Consider the following 18,843-nt stretch of genomic DNA (forward strand, 5'->3'; position numbering starts at 1 on the left):
TTGTCCCCAGCAAGTGTCCACTTAGCTGCCTGAAATATTATCTCATAGAATCATTGAGTTGGAAGGGACCCCCAAGGTCATCTAGCCCAACCCCCTGGTGATGCAGGAATCTCTGCTAAAGCATCCCTGACAGATGGCCACCTAACCTCTACTTAAAAACCTCCAAGGAAGGAGAGTCCACAACTTCTCCTTCTTTCCCATGAATTTAGCTAAACCCCTTTCAGACCCATCTAAGCTGGCGAAGATTGCAAATTTCGTACAAAGCGTGTCGTGTGTGAAGATTGTCCCCTCTTTTGACCGGATCTGCAGCCTAATCGTTTTCATAAACTGCCCCAAGTTATGCATTAGTTAAAAGAGGCAGTGGGTATCTCTTCACCCATGCATTCAAATTAACCCATGCATTCAAATTAACGACCGCCTTTTCTAAAACAATCCCTTCCCTCCCACAAAGGAATGCCCCATTTTACCCTTCCCAGATAGTGAAGGTGCCCCGGCCATTGATTACTTCGATTGCTCTTTTTGACACCTTTGGCAGATCAGCAATATCCCTCCTACCGTCCTTTCGTAAGGAGGCCCCAACCTGGTGCCGAGAAACCGCCTGCGCCAGGAGTTCAGGTTTCCAAAACTCGCTGCGGGATCTCGCCAGTGGAGCAAATTGCAGATTTGGGGGGCAGATTTAGGCAGTGGCGTAGCGTGGGGGGTGCAGGGGGGGCCGGCCGCACCAGGCGCAACATCTGGGGGGGGGGCGCTCGCACTCACAGCTCTCTGCCCCTACCTGGCTCACTCTCTCTCACTGCAGTGCTGGCTGTGCGAATCCGATCTGAGCCGCCGGGTCGCTGCCCACTGTGGAGGGGAGGGTGCCAGGCGTGCGGTGCAGAGAGAGAGCGAGGGACTATCTGGGGGAGGGACAGTGCAGCGGGGGGGGGGGCGCAAATTACTTGCCTTGCCCCGGGTTAGGGGGCGCAAATTACTTGCCTTGCCCCGGGTGCTGACAGCCCACGCTACGCCACTGGATTTAGGAGAAAGCAGCCCCCCCAAGCCGCTCAACACAGCTGCAGGGGGAGCGGTGAGAGAGAGAGAGAGAGAGAGAGAGAGAATGGGGGAGCTGCTTCCTCCTTTGAGCTGAAGCCTCCCTTAAGGAAACCTTAAATCACACACCCAGAGCAATGATCCCTGGATGCCGCTTTCAGAATGCCATGCAATCAGGGAGAAGCTGATAGCATCTCGGAAATAGAAAGCGAGGTGCTGCCAGTAGTAACACGACCCGCTGGGATAAACCCACTCCGGATGTTAAGAAAGCAGCCTCTGGATTTCAAAGGATTTAGGCCGTCAACAAGCCCTTGCTGCCGGTGCCATTTTTGAAATGAGTTTTAGGCTGCAGGACAATCTTGCTGGCTCTCCTGTACAGAAGATCAGCCCCATGGTGAGGATGAGGTCCCAGGCTTCAAAATGGCCTCCCTTGCATACTTGGGAAGTGTATTCAGCAGGAGAAAGAGATTGTGAGGGACAACCTGCCACATCCAGCGGTTTTAGATTCCCTGCTTGCCCCAGTCTGCCTCACTGGGGGTCAGAAACCAGATACACCTGGACTGAAGGAGACACCTCTGGGTCACCTGGTGGGAGCAACATTAAGGGATGCGAGTCACAGTGCTTGTCAGTGGAGCGCATTCACACATCGTGCCAGGTGGCCAAGCGAAACACGAGCGACATGCATGTTTGTGTGTCAAGCCACCCACAACCTCCCACCATTTCTGGACAAGGTGAGGCCCAGGGGCTGCCCCCAAGCTGCACCATGGAGAGGCACTTGTCCTCAGAAGCTAGTTGTGACGGGAAAAAGTTGGTTTTGCTGGACAGGTTGAACCAACCAGTGTTTCTTTTTTCTTTCTTTCCCTGCCAGCAAATGGTTAATGAACTGAAGCCTCTGATTGGCTGTGGTTCCAAGAGGGAGAGTTTAAAAGGAGAGGATTTGAGGAGAGACAGTTAGTTGAGAGGGTTGGAGAGGGTAGGAGACAGGTTGTGGTAGAAAGAGTGAAGGGGAGAAAGAGTTGGTTTGGGGAAAAACAACTTCTGCTCTGAGCGTATTGTGGAGGTCAGAGTGTGGTGTCCTGTAGGAGGAATAGACTGGAATTTTCCTGGGAGGCAGAGGTTGAGCCAGAAGTAGGAGCTGGAAAGGAACAGCCTCCTTGGGACTCAAATCTAGTCTGGAGGGGAGAGATTCTTCCAAGGAAAAGAAGAACATCCCAGACCCAGTGAAGGAAGGGGATGTGGAAAACCCCTTGGTCTATTACTTAAAGTACCTCAGGAGCAGGATTGTTAAAAGGGGTGGATAACTGAAAGAATCACCGTATAAAGGAACCGAACCTATAATGCAAAAACAACTGAGGACGAATTAAAGCGAAATCACACTGCATTCTTGAAGTAACCTAAATTTAATCCAATTGTGTTATATGCTGCCTTGCCTTGAATAAATCTTTATTGTTTATTTAAAGAAAACCTGTCTGAGACTCCAACTTACTAGTTACCCCCTCACAAAGGTCCCCCACAGGATACTCTGGGCTAGAATTTTAAGAGGAAAGGAAAATAAAACTTCGGGTAAACGGTTGTTCAGTGAGGTGGGGGCAATTTATCTAATTTATTTCAGTGTAAAGGTAAAGGTAAAGGTACCCCTGCCAGTACGGGCCAGTCTTGACAGACTCTAGGGTTGTGCGCCCATCTCACTCAAGAGGCCAGGGGCCGGCGCTGTCTGGAGACACTTCCGGGTCACGTGGCCAGCGTGACAAAGCCGCATCTGGAGAGCCAGCGCAGCACACGGAAACGCCGTTTACCTTCCCGCTGGTAAGCGGTCCCTATTTATCTACTTGCACCCGAGAGTGCTTTCGAACTGCTAGGTTGGCAGGCGCTGGGACCGAGCAACGGGAGCGCACTCCGCTGCGGGGATTCGAACTGCCGACCTTTCGATCGGGAAGCCCTAGGCGCTGAGGCTTTTACCCACAGCGCCACCCGCGTCCCAATTTATTTCAGTGAGGTGGGGGCAATTTATCTCAGGCCCAACGGCCTGAGAGGGAAAAGTGCAGACGCGCCTGTCACACTGGTAGAATGACAAAAGCTGCATGCATGTGCGTGCGCGCACACACACACACACACAGTCTGCGTCCCTTCCATTATTTGAGGGATGCTGCAAAAGACATAGCGAGTGACAGCTGCCCCAGGAAGCAGTGGTCCATACTGAACTGCTGGTGAATACATTAAGCGTATGTTCCAACAGGACATCATCCAAGTCCTTTGAACTGAACATGTTTCCAGGAATGTCATAAAGACATAATGCCATAAAGTCTTACAGACAGAGTCAAACCGTTAGTCAACCTGGCTCAGTACTGTCTGCGCCTGCGGTTTCCCACATTGGTCCACACGCAAGACCCACCTCTGACCCACAACATGGCACCCGTTGTGGCCTTTTCACTTTGGATTTCTACTTAACAATGCACACCCCAAAATGGCAATTCACAGAGCAGTATACCTCAGCATTGTCACCAATTCAAAAGCAGTGGGGTTGTTGCTTTTAACACTTGATCTTAGCTGAAAGTCTGAGAAGCTTTCGAAAACCAGCGATTTTGCACTCTGGGGAGGAGTCTGGAAATGGACCAGAAGGTCGACATGTGCTCAATATGGAGGACCAGTGCTTTTTTTCTGGGGGGGACGCATACCCCTAAACATTTTGTGAATCTCATTTAACGGCAGTATTTCAATATGAGTAGGAAAATGAGAGTACCCCTAGACACTTTTTAAAAGGGAAAAAAAGCACCGTGGAAGACCCACAATGGAGGCATAGATATAGGGAGGTGGGGCGTGTGGTTGGCCAGAAATAAGCATCTTATTTTTAAAAGTGGCTCGCGCTTTTCTCCGGCCGTATTGCAGCACTCATGGAAACAGAGAAACAGAGGGTCTCGTCGGATAACGTGTCCCAGCCCAGGCACCACTTGCAGTCTTCCTTTGGTCTGGCCAGCCTTGGCTGGAATCCAACATGGCAGCAAAGACCTCGCTGCGACCCACCAGTGGGTGCCAACCCAGTGTTTGAAGACCCATGGTCTCCACCAACTGGCAACAGCGCTCCAGAGGTTCAGAGAGGAGTCCTTGAAAGCCCTGCCTGGATATGCTGGGAACTGAACCCGGGATGTTTTGTTCACCAAGGTGTTCTGCCACCGGGTTGTGGTCCTTGACTACAGTCCTTCGTAGTGGAAACGGCCGCTTCCTATTTTGAGTTCCTGCCTCATTCCTTAAAATTACCTGCTTCAGGGATAAGAGTGTGTTCCAAAAACCACCCTGTGAAGCGGTGCCCAGGCTAACAAAGGAAGAGGGGGACAACGTGACAAGCAAGCTACACACACGGAGAGAAGAGTGTTATGTTTCTTTGTGAAAAGTCATGCACGTGGTTCACTGTGGAGAAAGCTGCATTATCTCATCTTGTTGAACAGGCACGGGCAGACTTGCCTGCTGATAAATGTTCCCCTCTGATAAGGTCAACTCAGTCTTCAAGGAAGCCTTGAGATGGAAGAGAGAGGTGCAGAGAGAGGGAGAAAGAAGCCAGTGAGTGCCGCCACAAAAGCATTTCACTGCAGCTGAAGAAAAACCGTTCAGATGAAGAAAGAAATAGGAGGCCTTCTCGCCGATCGCACACCATGTAACTTCTTGCAGCGGTGATGTGCAGTCACACAGCACAAATGCTGGTTAAAGGTTTACCACCAAAACTCACAAGGCTAGTATGCTCCGTCAGTATTTGAGCAGTGAATTTGGAGACAGTGGGGAGGGGGCTGTTCCAGGAGACCTGTATCCACCTGAAGTTTGGGCAAAAGAACCTGAAGCCAAGGGAGACAGTTTGGGTGGGAATGGAGTGGCACGTAGGTGGAGAAAAAACCTGGGTTTTATCACCTTCAGCTGACACAATTCAAGTGACACTTACGTCACTGAACTGGCTTCTTCGACAAGAGACAAGACAACCCATTTCTAAACAGGACTGGGCACCTCCTAAGAAAACCAGTAAGGGGAGGGCCATAACCTCCTGCCTACTGACATCAGGAAGGCATCTCCCTGGGGAGAGCATTCCACAAGCGGGGAGCCACTACAGAAAAGGCCCTGCAATAGCCCCACTTTCCCCAAAGACACCAAGCAGCACAATTCAGGTCCTTGTGCATCGCAAGTGCAATGACAGCCTGTCTGATGTAGTGATTTGAGGATGTGGGCAACCGGGGTTCAAGCCCAGAGGGTTCAAGCCTCCACTCAGCCACCTAGCTTGCCGGGTGACCTTGAGCCTGTGACTCACTCTCAGCCCAGCCTACCTCGCAAGGTGGTTGTGAAGATAAAATGGGCAGGAGGATCACTATGTATACATCCCTGAGGTCTTTGGGGGAACTGGGGAAAGGAATATAAATACGGCGAACAAAAAACAAAGCTGCCTGAAGGTGGATAGGAATACCTGCAGAGCAAGCCCCGGCTTTGCAAATTCTGAGATTCTTATCCAGCCTTAATGGGCGCTGCAACTTTTGGCTCAAATTCCCAGCCGAGCAATTAGCACGCTAATGTCATGCCAGGTCTCCTATTTTGCCTCGTCAAGCACCTGCCTTTTCCCTCAGCGCTCCCTTCTCCTGCAGAGGACACCTGCAAAGCAGAGTGTCGCCATTCATTCCTTTGAGGCACTGTGCCAGTTTCCATGCACGGCGGAAAACAGCAAACGCCTCGGGGCTCACCGTCATGGAGGACTCAGTCGACCTTCTGTCCAGCGATTTGGCTCTGCGGTGCGGGGACAAGGGAGAAGTCGAGACGTCCAGGATGGGGCTAGTTGCAGATTCGGCAGCAAAGTCCTGCAACAAACACGGAGGTCAAGACGGGAAAATCTGCAAAGCTCGGCTCTAAACATCAAAATTCAACACCAAAGAACTCTTTCCACTGAAAGCCTGCAAAGCAGGAGTCAAAAGCAAGTCGAAATGAATCTGAACCCTGAGAATGGTGTACTTTCCCCCAAGAGAAGCAAAAATTCCATGTGTACAAAGATCTTCCTGGATTTAATTACAGTGGCACTTCATTTTGAGTCCGCCTCATCGAGCGTCCATTTCGTCGAATGTCCGCGGCGAACCCGGAAGTACCGGAGCGAGTTACTTCCGGGTTTGCCGCTCGCACATGCGCAGAAGCGCTAAATCACGCTTCACGCATGTGCAGAAACACAAACCGCTCCACACACATGTGCAGAGTGGCACTTTGTCGTGCATTCTTTATGTCAAGCGCCCAGGGCTCTGTAACAGATCCTGGACTCAAAACGAGGTACCACTGTATTTTTTTCTGCTAACAATGGGCCTGGCAAAGAGCTGGGAACGATATAAGTTGCGAGGGATAAAACAGAAGAAAAAAAGTTGATCGCAACCCTGAGGGTCATTTAGTGCATTCCCCTGCAATGCATGACTATGCAATGTGGAAAATGCCCCCTGACAGGCCCTACGGAGCTTCTGGACACCCTGGGGAAAAAGACGAGGCGATGCAGAAAAATATTGTTCCACTGTCTTACCCAGGGGTCAGCAAACTTTTTCAGCAGGGGGCCGGTCCACTGTCCCTCAGACCTTGTGGGGGGCCGGACAATATTTTGAAGGGGGGAAAAAGAACGAATTCCTATGCCCCACAAATAACCCAGAGATGCATTTAAAATAAAAGGACACATTCTACTCATGTAAAAACACCAGGCAGGCCCCACAAATAACCCGGAGAGGCATTTTAAATAAAAGGACACATTCTACTCATGTAAAAACATGCTGATTCCTGGACCATCCATGGGCCGGATTTAGAAGGCGATTGGGCTGTATCCGGCCCCCCGGGCCTTAGTTTGCCTACCCATGGTCTTACCCGTTTCCTGGGGAAAACTCTCTTCTCGCTCCTGCCCTGCCGGGTCTCACTGGAGAGGGCTGTTCCAGAGGGGGCGTTGGTCTCCATGTGCTCAGCATTCTCAATATCTAATGCCTCAAATTTCTCAATTACCTGGGACCGCCTGCAAGACAGATAAGAGGGGAAACCAGGGCTGTTTTTTCCACAAGACAGGAGCCTGCAACAATCTTCAGTAAATCACAGCAGCTCCATTCCCCTCACCCCAATTCAACGAGAGCGTTCTCAAGGTAAGGGAATGGCAACCCTTTCAAAACAGCTCACTCTGCCCTGTTTGGATTTATTGCCCGGGAGTGGGGTGGGAGGGGAGAAGGACCGGAAACAAACTTATTGGGATTCAGCCCGCCTGCAAGACATAAATACACACGTCTCTGTGTGTTTGCTTGCAAGCACTTATCACTTTGAAGGCATTATCATCTAACCAGACGACATGAAGAAATGCCTGATGTTACTCTCAAAATGAAAAGTAGCATTTTCTCTGGAGACTGGAATCTGATGTCCCACCGCACAGCGGTACCTTGGTACTCGAACAGCTTGGCTCCCAAACAAATCGGCTCCCGAATGCCGCAAGAAGCTCCGGCAGCCAATCGGAAGCTGCGCCTTGTTTTCGAACGGTTCCGGGAGCCAAATGGACTCCCGGAACGGATTAAGTTCGGCAACCAAGGTACCACTGTGGCTGTGTCAGTTGAAGGCTGCTTGGATCTGATGGATCTTTTATAAGGCTAACTTCCAGAAGTCTGTTTTATAAGAGTAAATACCATATGAGATTAAGGTCTGGTTAACTACAATAAGAGGGACTTCTGGTCTCTTGCTGTGGGAAATGGCTGCCTCCCACATGAACGGACCCCAGCCAGGCTATAATTCAGGGGTAACTACAATAACAATACCCCTTTTTTTGTAATGTGCACAATACATTATCCTGTTTTGTTTTCTACAGGGGTACTATTTCTTGTTCCTTTTGTGTGTGTGTCTTATGCTGTGCACTTGTACTTCCTCCCCCAATAAAGAATATAAAACAAAATAAAAAAGACTAACTGCTAATAAGGGAGGAACATTGGGCTGGAAGGGACCAGATGATCACAAAACCCAGAGTCCCAACGTTTGAGGCAAGATCTTTCCCACCAAGAAACCCCTTCCAGGTTAGCCTCCACAGTCAAGACCACGCCGCCATGCCACATGCAGGGACAGAGAGCCACCCAAAGCTTTCCCAACACCAAGAGGCCTGAAGAAGAGGCCTGCCGGATACTCCCAGGGAAGGCAAAGACCCCGCAAAACACCTTTCTTCATAAGCCGCGCTGCACATATTTTAACACTCTGCAATATGGTTTTTTTTTTAATTGACAGCAGCCTTTTCGTTAAAAAAGAAAGGAACCCCCACTTTCCCCCACTCCCCCCATCTCAGTTTTGCAAAAAGGGATGAAAAGCGAAGGATCATCAAATTGACATTTGTCTCGGCCAAATGGCAAAGGGGCTCATTTACGAAAAAGGAAACGGAACAAAAAAACCCAACAAAACAAAGCAGGCTGATTTCTTATGGAAAGGGGGGGTCGCACCACCAAGTTGTCTACAGCTCGAATTTTTAAATATATATATTTTTTGGAGATGAGATGGTAGCGAAGCAGGCGGAGTAAAAAGGGCGGACACGTCACACAGCAGAAGGTGGAGAGCAACAAGACCTGGAAGAAAAGAAAGCTGGAAAATGAATGAACAGACAAAATTATATTTCCTCCTCCCCAACCCACAAATAAAAATTAAAATCATTCCAAGATTTCTAAAAAAAAAGAAACACAACAAAGAAATACAAATCATCAGCAAAATGAAATTATAATCATTGCAAACCCCCAAAATCACATCCCCGCTGTGAGTGGTTATTCTGATCATTAAGGAAAGGGGCTGGGTGAGTAGTTTTGGGGAGAGGTGCAGGAAAAGGAATCCCTCTTTCTCCAGTGGAATCTAAGTTTGCCCAGGCAGCCCCTGCGAGAGCTTGCCAAAAAGGAACATGCAGGCACTTGGAGAACTCAGATGCCTGGAAAGGGCACAGCGAAGGCGTTCAGACGACACCCAGCTTCAAAAGTGGCCAGGGGAGAAAGACCGGTTTGCAGTGGAGAAGTGGCCGGTGAGATGGGGTGGTTTGCCTCTTGCTTTGCCTGCAGGTATTTCTCAAGACGTAACCGGCTGTGAGTTTGAAAAAATAGCATATGCTATATATTGACCCAAAGGGACGCGGGTGGTGCTGTGGGTTAAACCACAGAGCCAAGGACTTGCCGATCAGAAGGTTGGCGGTTTGAATCCCCGCGGCGGGGTGAGCTCCCGTTGCTCAGTCCCTGCTCCTGCCAACCTAGCAGTTCGAAAGCACGTCAAAGCGCAAGTAGATAAATAGGTACCGCTCCGGCGGGAAGGTAAACGGCGTTTCTGTGCGCTGCTCTGGTTCGCCAGAAGTGGCTTAGTCATGCTGGCCACATGACCCGGAAGCTGTACGCCGGCTCCCTCAGCCAGTAAAGCGAGATGAGCGCCATATCCCCAGTCAGCCACGACTGGACCTAATGGTCAGGGGTCCCTTTACCTTTTTATATATTGACCCAGCGGTTAAACGGTTCAAAAATATCCCCAGAACTGATCCACTGGGTCTGCTACTTTTCTCGTTGAACTTTATCAGCTACTTCTGTTGAAATCTACAATTCAGTACAACAAATAGTATGTATTATTTTGTCAAACGTACAGCCGGTTATGTCTTGTGTGTTTATTGACCAGAGGTTTGTCGTTGTTTTGCACAGCTATTTCTCAGCAATCTGCTGCTCTCCAGCTGCTTTTCGAGGGCAACTTCAAGGCAAGTCTGGAACCGGCTGGGCAGGGAGTGCATGAGAGCTCCTCCCATCACTGCTTCTCCCCTGCAAAAGCCACACCTTCATAATCCTCCTTGTGGGGGGGGGCAGTGGGATCCCTAAAACCCGCATCTGCCACTGCTGAACACCTGGCCCGGCCAACGGGTCTGCTGAGGAATGTAAAACAAAAAAAAAGGAGTTATTTAAAGACTTTGGGGCGTGGGGTGCCATGCTCTCGTTGTGGGAGGGGGGGGGTTAAAAAGGTAGGGAGGAAAAGAGACGGGAGCTCCATGCATGTTAGTTTGTGGCAGACGGCCACGCTCCAGGGTTAGAAGGGTTTCCATGTGGCAGGGAGTCAATGGGCAGTTGATAAGAGTGATTTGCTTTTGATTGAAAGCGGTTTCATTGGGTTGGTTTTTTTATTATTCCCCAGGAAGTGAGTTGAGGAGTGAGGAACAGCCAGAGGGGACAAAAGGGATGTGCCCAGAGAAGGAGCATATTCTGTGTACCTGTGTGTAGGGATAATAGGAAGATGGTGGAAATCCACCAGGAAATGTTTAAAGCCCAGATAGAGAGAGTTCGTTGATCTAAAACGGAAAGAGACAGTCAAGAGCGTGCATCCATTATGCTGGGCTTTAGTCTCTCAAGGAGCAAAAATGAGAGACAGTCGCAGTTGCACGCAACTCCATGCCAATTCCGAGACAAGGGCTGCTACTACGTTCTGCAAGCTGACTGTGTTCTGCAACCTTTGAGCAAATTTACATAACTTGTTCTGGTTCTCCTGGTTGCAGAAACGGACCGAGGCACATGGAAGCCCAACTTCCAGAATGCCGAATTCCTGGCTTTTGAGATTTTAGCAAGCTGTGCCAAAACTCTTTCAATCATCTCTCGACAGCAGTAGAACCTGCAACTTAGATCAGAGTATGTCGAAGGTAAGGGCTCAGTCGCTAAGTGAGGAGTGGTCTTTATCTGGAAAGACAGCTACCACTTTAGAGACAAAGGCGGTTGTAATCAAACTTTGCCAAGCTGGGAGGACTGCGTCCCCTCCTCCCGCAGCTTTGTGGACAAAAAGATAAGAGGTTCTGCAAATGCGCTGCTGTGCAGTCTTAGCCTTCCCTATGAAACCAAAAACCTCATCCAGAAACACAACATGCACCTATTGGGAAGTAAACTTAGACGAACCAGTTCCATTTCCATTGTACAACAAAATGAATTGGCAAAAAAAGTTGCGGAAGTCATAATACTGCTCTATTATGCCTTGGTCAGACCACGCCTGGAATATTGTGTCCAGTTCTGGGCGCCACAATTTAAGAAGGATGTTGACAAGCTGGAACATGTGCAGAGGAGGGCAACCCAAGATGATCAAGGGTCTGGAAACTAAGCCTTATGAGGAATGGTTGAAGGAGCTGGGTCTGTTTAGCCTGGAAAAGAGGAGACTGAGAGGAGATATGATAGCCATCTTCAAATATCTAAAGGGCCATCCCATGGAATAGGGAGCAAGCTTGTTTTCTCCTGCTCCAGAGGAAAAACCAATGGATTCAAGTTCCAAGAAAGGAGTTTCCGACTAAACACCAGGAAGAACTTTCTGACAGTAAGAGCTGCTCGACAGTGGAACCGTCTCCCTTGGGAGGTTGTGGACCCTCCTTCCTTGAAGGTTTTAAAGCAGAGGTTGGATGTCCATCTGTCACAGATGCTTGACTTGAGATTCCTTCATTTTGGGGGTGGGGTTGGACTAGATGACCCTCAAGCTCCCTTTCAGCTCTACAATCCTATGAATCTATGCTACCAGCAGGGGGAGTGTGGACACCAATGAACTGTGAGACACGCCCTTCCATATTTTAATCCCATGCCACTTGAAGGCTCTTGTAAATTGGCAAGGTTGGCATAAACCAGGGTGGGTAATCTGCTGGTCACATATTCTCTCATCCTGGGTAATCTGCTGGTCACATATTCTCTCATCCAACTGGCACCTATTCTCTCATCCTGGGGCACATTTACACTACAAATTTAAACCGGTTTCAGACCACCCTTTGCTCTCAAGACCACCTAGTAGTCATAATTTCTTTAAAGGGGGTAAGGGGCACCACCCTAATATTACAATTCCCAATTCCTCTGCAACAACTACAGCAATTCAAGCCCATCTGAAGCTGGCTTAACTACAGACGTTTATACCAGCTTGCAAATGTGCCACTAATCTGTGTTTCAGCTGGACTAAACCGTGCTGTTTTGTAGTGCTGAATTCCTGATCCATTTCTTTTTTTAAAAAAAAGATTGTGAAAATTGAATTGTAGCCAACCACTGAATCTCAGCTCTGCCAGTGAACATGCTACCGGGGGCGGGCAGGCAGTTTTCTCAGCCAAATACTGCTTTTTAAAAACATGCTTCTAGCCCTCACGATGGTATAGAGAAAAGTTTGAAAATGGATGGAGAGGAAGCCCTAAAAAAGTGAACCCCCAAGTCGATGCTGGGCTGTAAAGTAAAGGTAAAGGGACCCCTGACCATTAGGTCCAGTCGCGGACGACTCTGGGATTGCAGCGCTCATCTCACTTTATTGGCCGAGGGAGCCGGCGTACAGCTTCCGGGTCATGTGGCCAGCAGAACTAAGCTGCTTCTGGCGAACCAGAGCAGCACACGGAAACGCTGTTTACCTTCCCACCGGAGCGGTACCTATTTATCTACTTGCACTTTGAGGTGCTTTCGAATCGCTAGGTTGTCAGGAGCAGGGACCGAGCAACGGGAGCTCACCCCGTCGCGGGGATTCGAACCGCCGACCTTCCGATCGTCAAGTGCTAGGCTCAGTGGTTTAGACCACAGCGCCACCGCGTCCCATCCTGATCTTTGGCCATGTTGGATGGCCTGGCAGGAGTGAGAGACCCAACAAACAACAGCTGGAGCTGCTGCAGGTTAGCCTCTCTCTGAACCCAGAGAAGGTCCAGATGGGGCTTTTACTCAGTGTTAGTAATTCAGATATATAAGATAGGTGCCAAGTGGCTCCTTAAACCAAGGTTGTGGTCGCCAAAACAGAATGTCTTGTTGCTTTTCTTTTCTCTTCCTTTTTTGGTGCAAGACAGCTTGAAGTTTTATTTTTCAAATGATGGACTGACAGTGATTGATTCTCAGTTAAACAACTGTTCAGATGACAACCTTGAGCTAGGTTAAGAACTTTCAGAACTCAAAGAAGGAAAATCACTTGATCCAGGGAAACTCCAAATACATATTGGCCGATTTCTACTTATTTTTCTTAATGGTGACACAGACCACTCATAACATAGGAATATTCTTCCCAACTGTGAGCAGGGCACTGGGGTGGAGTTAAGGGAAAGCAAGAGACAACAATTAACCATAATGTTATTCACTGCTCCTGCTCAGGCTGCACAGAAAAAGCAATTTGGTTCCTGAAATTTGGTTCTGATTATGAGGTTAAAATATATAAGAAGATAGAATTCTACAGGGTGGGCTATTAGTGTGTGAAAACAGTTCAGATCCAATGATCCCCAGGCATGCACCTTCAGATGGTGGAGATGTCAGGCAACATCCTTGGTCCTCACTTGGTCGCAAGTGGCCAATACCTAGGAGCAAAATGCGCCTGGCTCCTGGCTAATTTCAAACACTGCTTTTTCTGGTCACAGACAATGCTTCTCGCACTCTGTTTAGCAACTGAATCTCCCCGTGAGAAAGAACAAACCAGGGGAAGGTGGATCTGGCAGAGGAACTTGTGTACTGTTAATGATCTCCTTGGTTTTGAATCCCTGATATGCTTCCAAGGGAGCCTGGGGTGGTGGGTAGAAAGGAGTATGAAAACTGCTGCTCTAAGGACTAATAAAATAAAATAAAATAATAAAAGAATTCCTTGCAGTAGCACCTTAGAGACCAACTAAGTTAGTTATCGGTATGAGCTTTTGTGTGCATGCACACTTCTTCAGATACATGCATGCACACGAAAACTCATACCAATAACTAACTTAGTTGGTCTCTAAGGTGCTACTGGAAGGTATTTTTAAATTAAATTTAATTTATTTTAATTTGTTTCAACTATGGAACTGATGCTTTTGAATTATGGTGCTGGAGGAGACTCTTGAGAGTTCCATGGACTGCCAGAAGATCAAACCTATCCATTCTTAAGGAAATCAGCCCTGAGTGCTCACTGGAAGGACAGATCCTGAAGCTGAGGCTCCAAGACTTTGGCCACCTCATGAGAAGAGAAGACTCCCTGGAAAAGACCCTGATGTTGGGAAAGATTGAGGGCACAAGGAGAAGGGGACGACAGAGGACGAGATGGTTGGACAGTGTTCTCGAAGCTGCCAGCATGAGTTTGACCAAACTGTGGGAGGCAGTGGAAGACAGGAGTGCCTGGCGTGCTCTGGTCCAGGGGGTCACAAAGAGTCGGACACGACTAAACAACTAAACAACAACATGGCAGAGCAACCCAGCTACCTACATGTAACTAGCTCTAAGGACTGTTTGCTCTGGGCTGTTGCTGGAATAACCCTGTAGCCCCTCAGAGAACATTAAAATTGGCACAAGAAATCCAAGACCCAGAGGGACTAAGGCAGGAGGCAGTATGTGAGTTTGGGATTTTGCTGGCTTCTTTTAAAGCGCTTGGTCTGTTCCTTGGGACCCTGGTGTGTGCAGTATGTGTTTGTGACAGGGGTGGGAGTGGTAAGTGGGGAGTGGGCTCCCATGCGCAAACGGAGATCAGGCACAAATAGAGGAGGAGGAAAATCCAGGTGCAAAAACAGACACCAGATGCTTGGAACAAGTTTGCTCAGCTCCACAAACGGCAACAGAACCGACTCACAGGTGGGAGAAGAATGGTAATAAGCAACAAGCAAAGTGGGGGAAGCAGAGAAGCAGCCAGGAGCCAAGCAGAAGGGGAAGGGGGGGGGGAGTTGCAGGGCAATGTTAATTCGCCGTTGCAGGTGGCCGCAGGCAGGGCTCGGAAAACCGTCCTGCGCCAGCCCACCTGGATACGGAAGATGCCTTTGCGGAGGAGAGAGCTGATTGACAGCTATTAACCGCGACAGCTCAGGAGGACCTCCATGGCCAGAGGGAACATGGCGCACCCCAAGAGCAGACACTAAGGGACCAGCAGCAAGAAGGCCGCAGCGTCCACACCCTGCTGAAGAGTTTCCCCAGACATTTCTGGAAGCCAGATGCCGGCTGGATCCAGCTGTTCTTGAGGGTTGCACGCCTCTTAGGAGAGTTTCAGACACCAGGATGGCTGGAGGGTAACCAGAGAGGCCGTACACAGCAGCCCCATTCATCTCCTGTTGGATATTTTGCTAAAGACCCCCCCCCCCAAAAAAAAAATTATCCATGTTTCTTTGCATTCTGGGACGTCATTCAGATGTTACACTTGTGCAATCACTGGCAGCTGCTAGCAGGGCAGGAAAAGCTCACGACGGGATGGAGTCACGCCAAGCTGGTTTGCATGTAAGGCTAAACCAGCACAGAGCAGTGGTTAGTTAAAGTGTTGGACCCTGGGAGACCAGGGTTCAAATCTCTGCTCGGTCATGAAGCTCTCACTGGGTGACCTCGGGACAGGCATTGTTCACAGGATTCTTGCGGCCCACTTGGTCTGAGAAGCTGGCCTGCCCTGCTCTATAAGCTGCTTGGTTTCCTTTGGGCTCCCAGTACATTTCTGAGTGCCTGGAGGCGGTTGGAGGATGGATGGCGGCTAACAGATTGAAGTTCAATCCTGACAAGACAGAAGTACTGTTTTGGGGGGACAGGAGGCGGGCAGGTGTGGAGGATTCCCTGGTCCTGAATGGGGTAACTGTGCTCCTGAAGGACCAGGTGCGCAGCCTGGGAGTCATTTTGGACTCACAGCTGTCCATGGAGGCACAGGTCAAATCTGTATCCAGGGCAGCTGTTTACCAGCTCCATCTGGTACGCAGGCTGAGACCCTATCTGCCTGCAGACTGTCTCGCCAGAGTGGTGCATGCTCTGGTTATCTCCCGCTTGGACTACTGCAATGCGCTCTATGTGGGGCTACCTTTGAAAGTGACCCGGAAACTACAACTAATCCAGAATGCGGCAGCTAGACAGGTGACTGGGAGCGGCCGCCGAGACCATATAACACCAGTCTTGAAAGACCTACATTGGCTCTCAGTACGTTTCCGAGCACAATTCAAAGTGTTGGTGCTGACCTTTAAAGCCCTAAACGGCCTCGGCCCAGTATACCTGAAGGAGCTTCTCCACCCTGATCGTTCAGCCTGGACACTGAGGTCCAGCTCCGAGGGCCTTCTGGCGGTTCCCTCAGTGAGAGAAGTGAAGCTACAGGGAACCAGGCAGAGGGCCTTCTCGATAGTGGCACCTGCCCTGTGAAATGCCCTCCCATCAGATGTCAAGGAAATAAACAACTATCTGACTTTTAGAAGACATCTGAAGGTAGCCCTGTTTAGGGAAGTTTTTAATGTCTGATGTTTTATCTCTATTATTATTATTATTATTATTATTATTATTATTATTATTATTATTATTATTTTCCCCAGTTTCACAGCAACACTAATGAATCCTGCAATCCAGGAACCTGGAAAGGGGACCACTTCTTGGGGCGTGTACATTCTCCCTCCATTTTTCAAAAGACACGGCAAGGTGTGTCACACACTCAGCTGAGCAGCTTTGGGAGAGGAGGCCCAGCCACCTGCCAGGCCTTCGAAGTTACATGAAGCCTGTACCTACTGGGCACATGTCAGGAAAGAACCACGAGGAGGGTCTCACCTGCGAGGGAATACCCCACCCATGGGTGCACGGAGACTGGTACCCGGTGCAAAAAGGGTCACCCTGAAAAATGTAGCTTTCCCATTGCAAACAGTTCCTAGATCTCATGCGAGCAGCAGTTTAGGATCACTGCAGGAACCGAGGCCTGAGCGGGGTCCCTGGTGAGAACTTCTAGGCGCCTGGGATGCATCTTGAATGACCTGCCGAATGTCCTGATTGTTTCTACACTAAGACCACATCCACACTGTGGGCTACTCAGAGCAGACCCACTGGAAGTAATGAAGACAACTAAATGAGGCCAATTATTCTCTGAGTAAAATCTAACACAATACCATCCCCTATATTTAAAGCATTATTTATACCTCTGGAGAAATAATTTCTCCCCCTAATGCATCCCAGAAATTGTAATTAGTTAAGGGTGCAGAGAGTTATTAGGAGACTCCCTATTTCCCTCCCAGACCTACAGATTTCCCTGGAAAGAGGGACTGACTGCTAAGCCACTCTGGGAATCGTAGCTTTGCGGGAGGAATAGGGGTCTCCAAACGACTCTCAGCACCCTTAACAAACTACATCTCCCAGAATTCTTTGGGGCTGTTGAAAGTTGTACAATACTGCTTTAAATGTAAGGCGGCCTAGAAGAAGAAGAAGAAGAGTTTGGATTTGATATCCCGCCTTTCACTCCCTTTAAGGAGTCTCAAAGCGGCTAACATTCTCCTTTCCCTTCCTCCCCCACAATAAACACTCTGTGAGGTGAGTGGGGCTGAGAGACTTCAGAGAAGTGTGACTGGCCCAAGGTCACCCAGCAGCTGCATGTGGAGGAGCGGAGACGCGAACCCGGTTCCCCAGATTACGAGTCCACCGCTCTTAACCACTACACCACACTGGCTCTCCAATGTGGCACAAGAATCCACCAATATTATTGCCACCTCTTTTGCTTCTTGGTGCTAGGGTCAACACCACAGCATAATCTGTCTGGGGTAGCTCAGCACGAGACTCTTAACCTTGGGGTCGCAGGTTCAAGTCCTACGTTGGACAAAAGATTCTTGCGTTGCAAAGGGTTGACCTAGAAGACCCTCAGGTCCCCTTCCAACTGCTGTGATTCTGTGAATACTGGAGACGAATGCAAAAAGACCCCGCAGCCGCTCGTCAGCAACCTGCTCGAGTGAACACGCCTGTTGGGAATCAAGAGTGAGCAAAAGAGAGAAGACAGCTTTCTCCCCTCTGGTCCTGCGCTCTTGTTGTTTTATCTGCAGGCCTCATCATGCAGAAAAAAACGAGAGAGAGCTGATTTGGAAAGGCAAGTTTCAACTATTATATGTGAGGGGTCTGGAATGTCACACACACACACACAGACACACACAGTTGTATGTCTGCAAGACACCTTTGCAGCTGCAGATATACCGTATTTTTCGCCCCATAGGACGCACCGGCCCATAGGACGCACCATGTTTTTGGGGGGGAAATAAAGAAAAAAAATTTTATTTCCCCCTCAGGCGCTTGTGGGGCCGGGAGCGGGGAGAAGCGCTCTTCTCCCCGCCGCCAGCCTTCACATCAGGTCCGGGGACACGGGGAAGACGCGCTGCGCCTCCCCGCTGTCCCCGGAGCTTGCGGGGCTGGCGGCGGGGAGAAGCACGCATCTCCCCGCCATCAGCCTCTAAACCACATAGGGAGACAGCGGGATGGCGGCGTTCCGCCTCCCCGCTGTCCCCCGAGCTTGTGGGGCTGGCGCTGCGGCTCTCCTGAAGCCTGGAGAGCGAGAGGGCTTTCAGCGAAAGCCTGCATTCGCCCCATAGGACGCACACACATTTCCCCTTCATTTTTGGAGGGGAAAAGTGCATCCTATAGGGCGAAAAATACGGTAGGCCTTGCACATCAGCAGAGCTATTGCACCAATCCAGCTATTGTGCCCATACCAAGGCATTTTGCAGCTTATTCACCTCCACTAAACGACATCTCCTTGAGTCTCTATCATAGCTCATTGAGCTAGGCCAGCATACATGCCAGACTCCCCACACATGCATTGCCTAGGGAAACATGTGGGGAGGGGAGAGGGGCAGTTGTGCAAAGCTTTAAACTCAACTGCCAACTGAGTTAAAACCTGGTGCCAACCCACTCTTTCATTTGGGAGACTTTCTCTGCGCTTTGCTTCAAAAGCATGAGGTCCAGCAACTTGCTCCGCCTTTCTTTCCGAAGAAAGCTAACATTTTCCAAGCCCCGAACCAGATACCAGACTCCTTGCCCATGCTGTGCGAAACCCGCAAAAGCCCTGCATTAAAGCCATGTCCACGGAAGTGGAGTTCCTTTGCATCCTGGATGCAGTGATATATAGTTTCAGGGCTTGGGTGCGGTGCTCTGGGAGGCAGCTAAACCAAGAACT

The 18,843-nt window shown here is 49.5% G+C and overlaps 1 protein-coding gene across 15 annotated transcripts in view; it reads right to left on the reverse strand.

The window, feature by feature from the left end:
• The window catches only part of MPRIP (myosin phosphatase Rho interacting protein), a 162,638-nt gene that overhangs the window by 39,191 nt on the left and 104,604 nt on the right, over positions 1 to 18,843 (reverse strand). For all 15 annotated transcript variants that reach the window (XR_014504879.1, XR_014504880.1, XR_014504881.1 and 12 more), the window contains exons 8-9: positions 6,886 to 7,027; positions 5,742 to 5,855 (exon numbers count right to left, since the gene is read on the reverse strand). Coding sequence is in view for 11 of the 15 variants with exons in the window: in XM_083413284.1 (XP_083269410.1) it covers positions 5,742 to 5,855; positions 6,886 to 7,027 (256 nt within the window). In the remaining 4 variants the exon portion in view is untranslated. The remainder of the gene's footprint in view (positions 1 to 5,741; positions 5,856 to 6,885; positions 7,028 to 18,843) is intronic.

Source organism: Podarcis tiliguerta (genome assembly GCF_965153285.1).
Source record: "Podarcis tiliguerta genome assembly, chromosome: 14".
In the NCBI taxonomy this organism is placed as follows: Eukaryota; Metazoa; Chordata; class Lepidosauria; order Squamata; family Lacertidae; genus Podarcis; species Podarcis tiliguerta.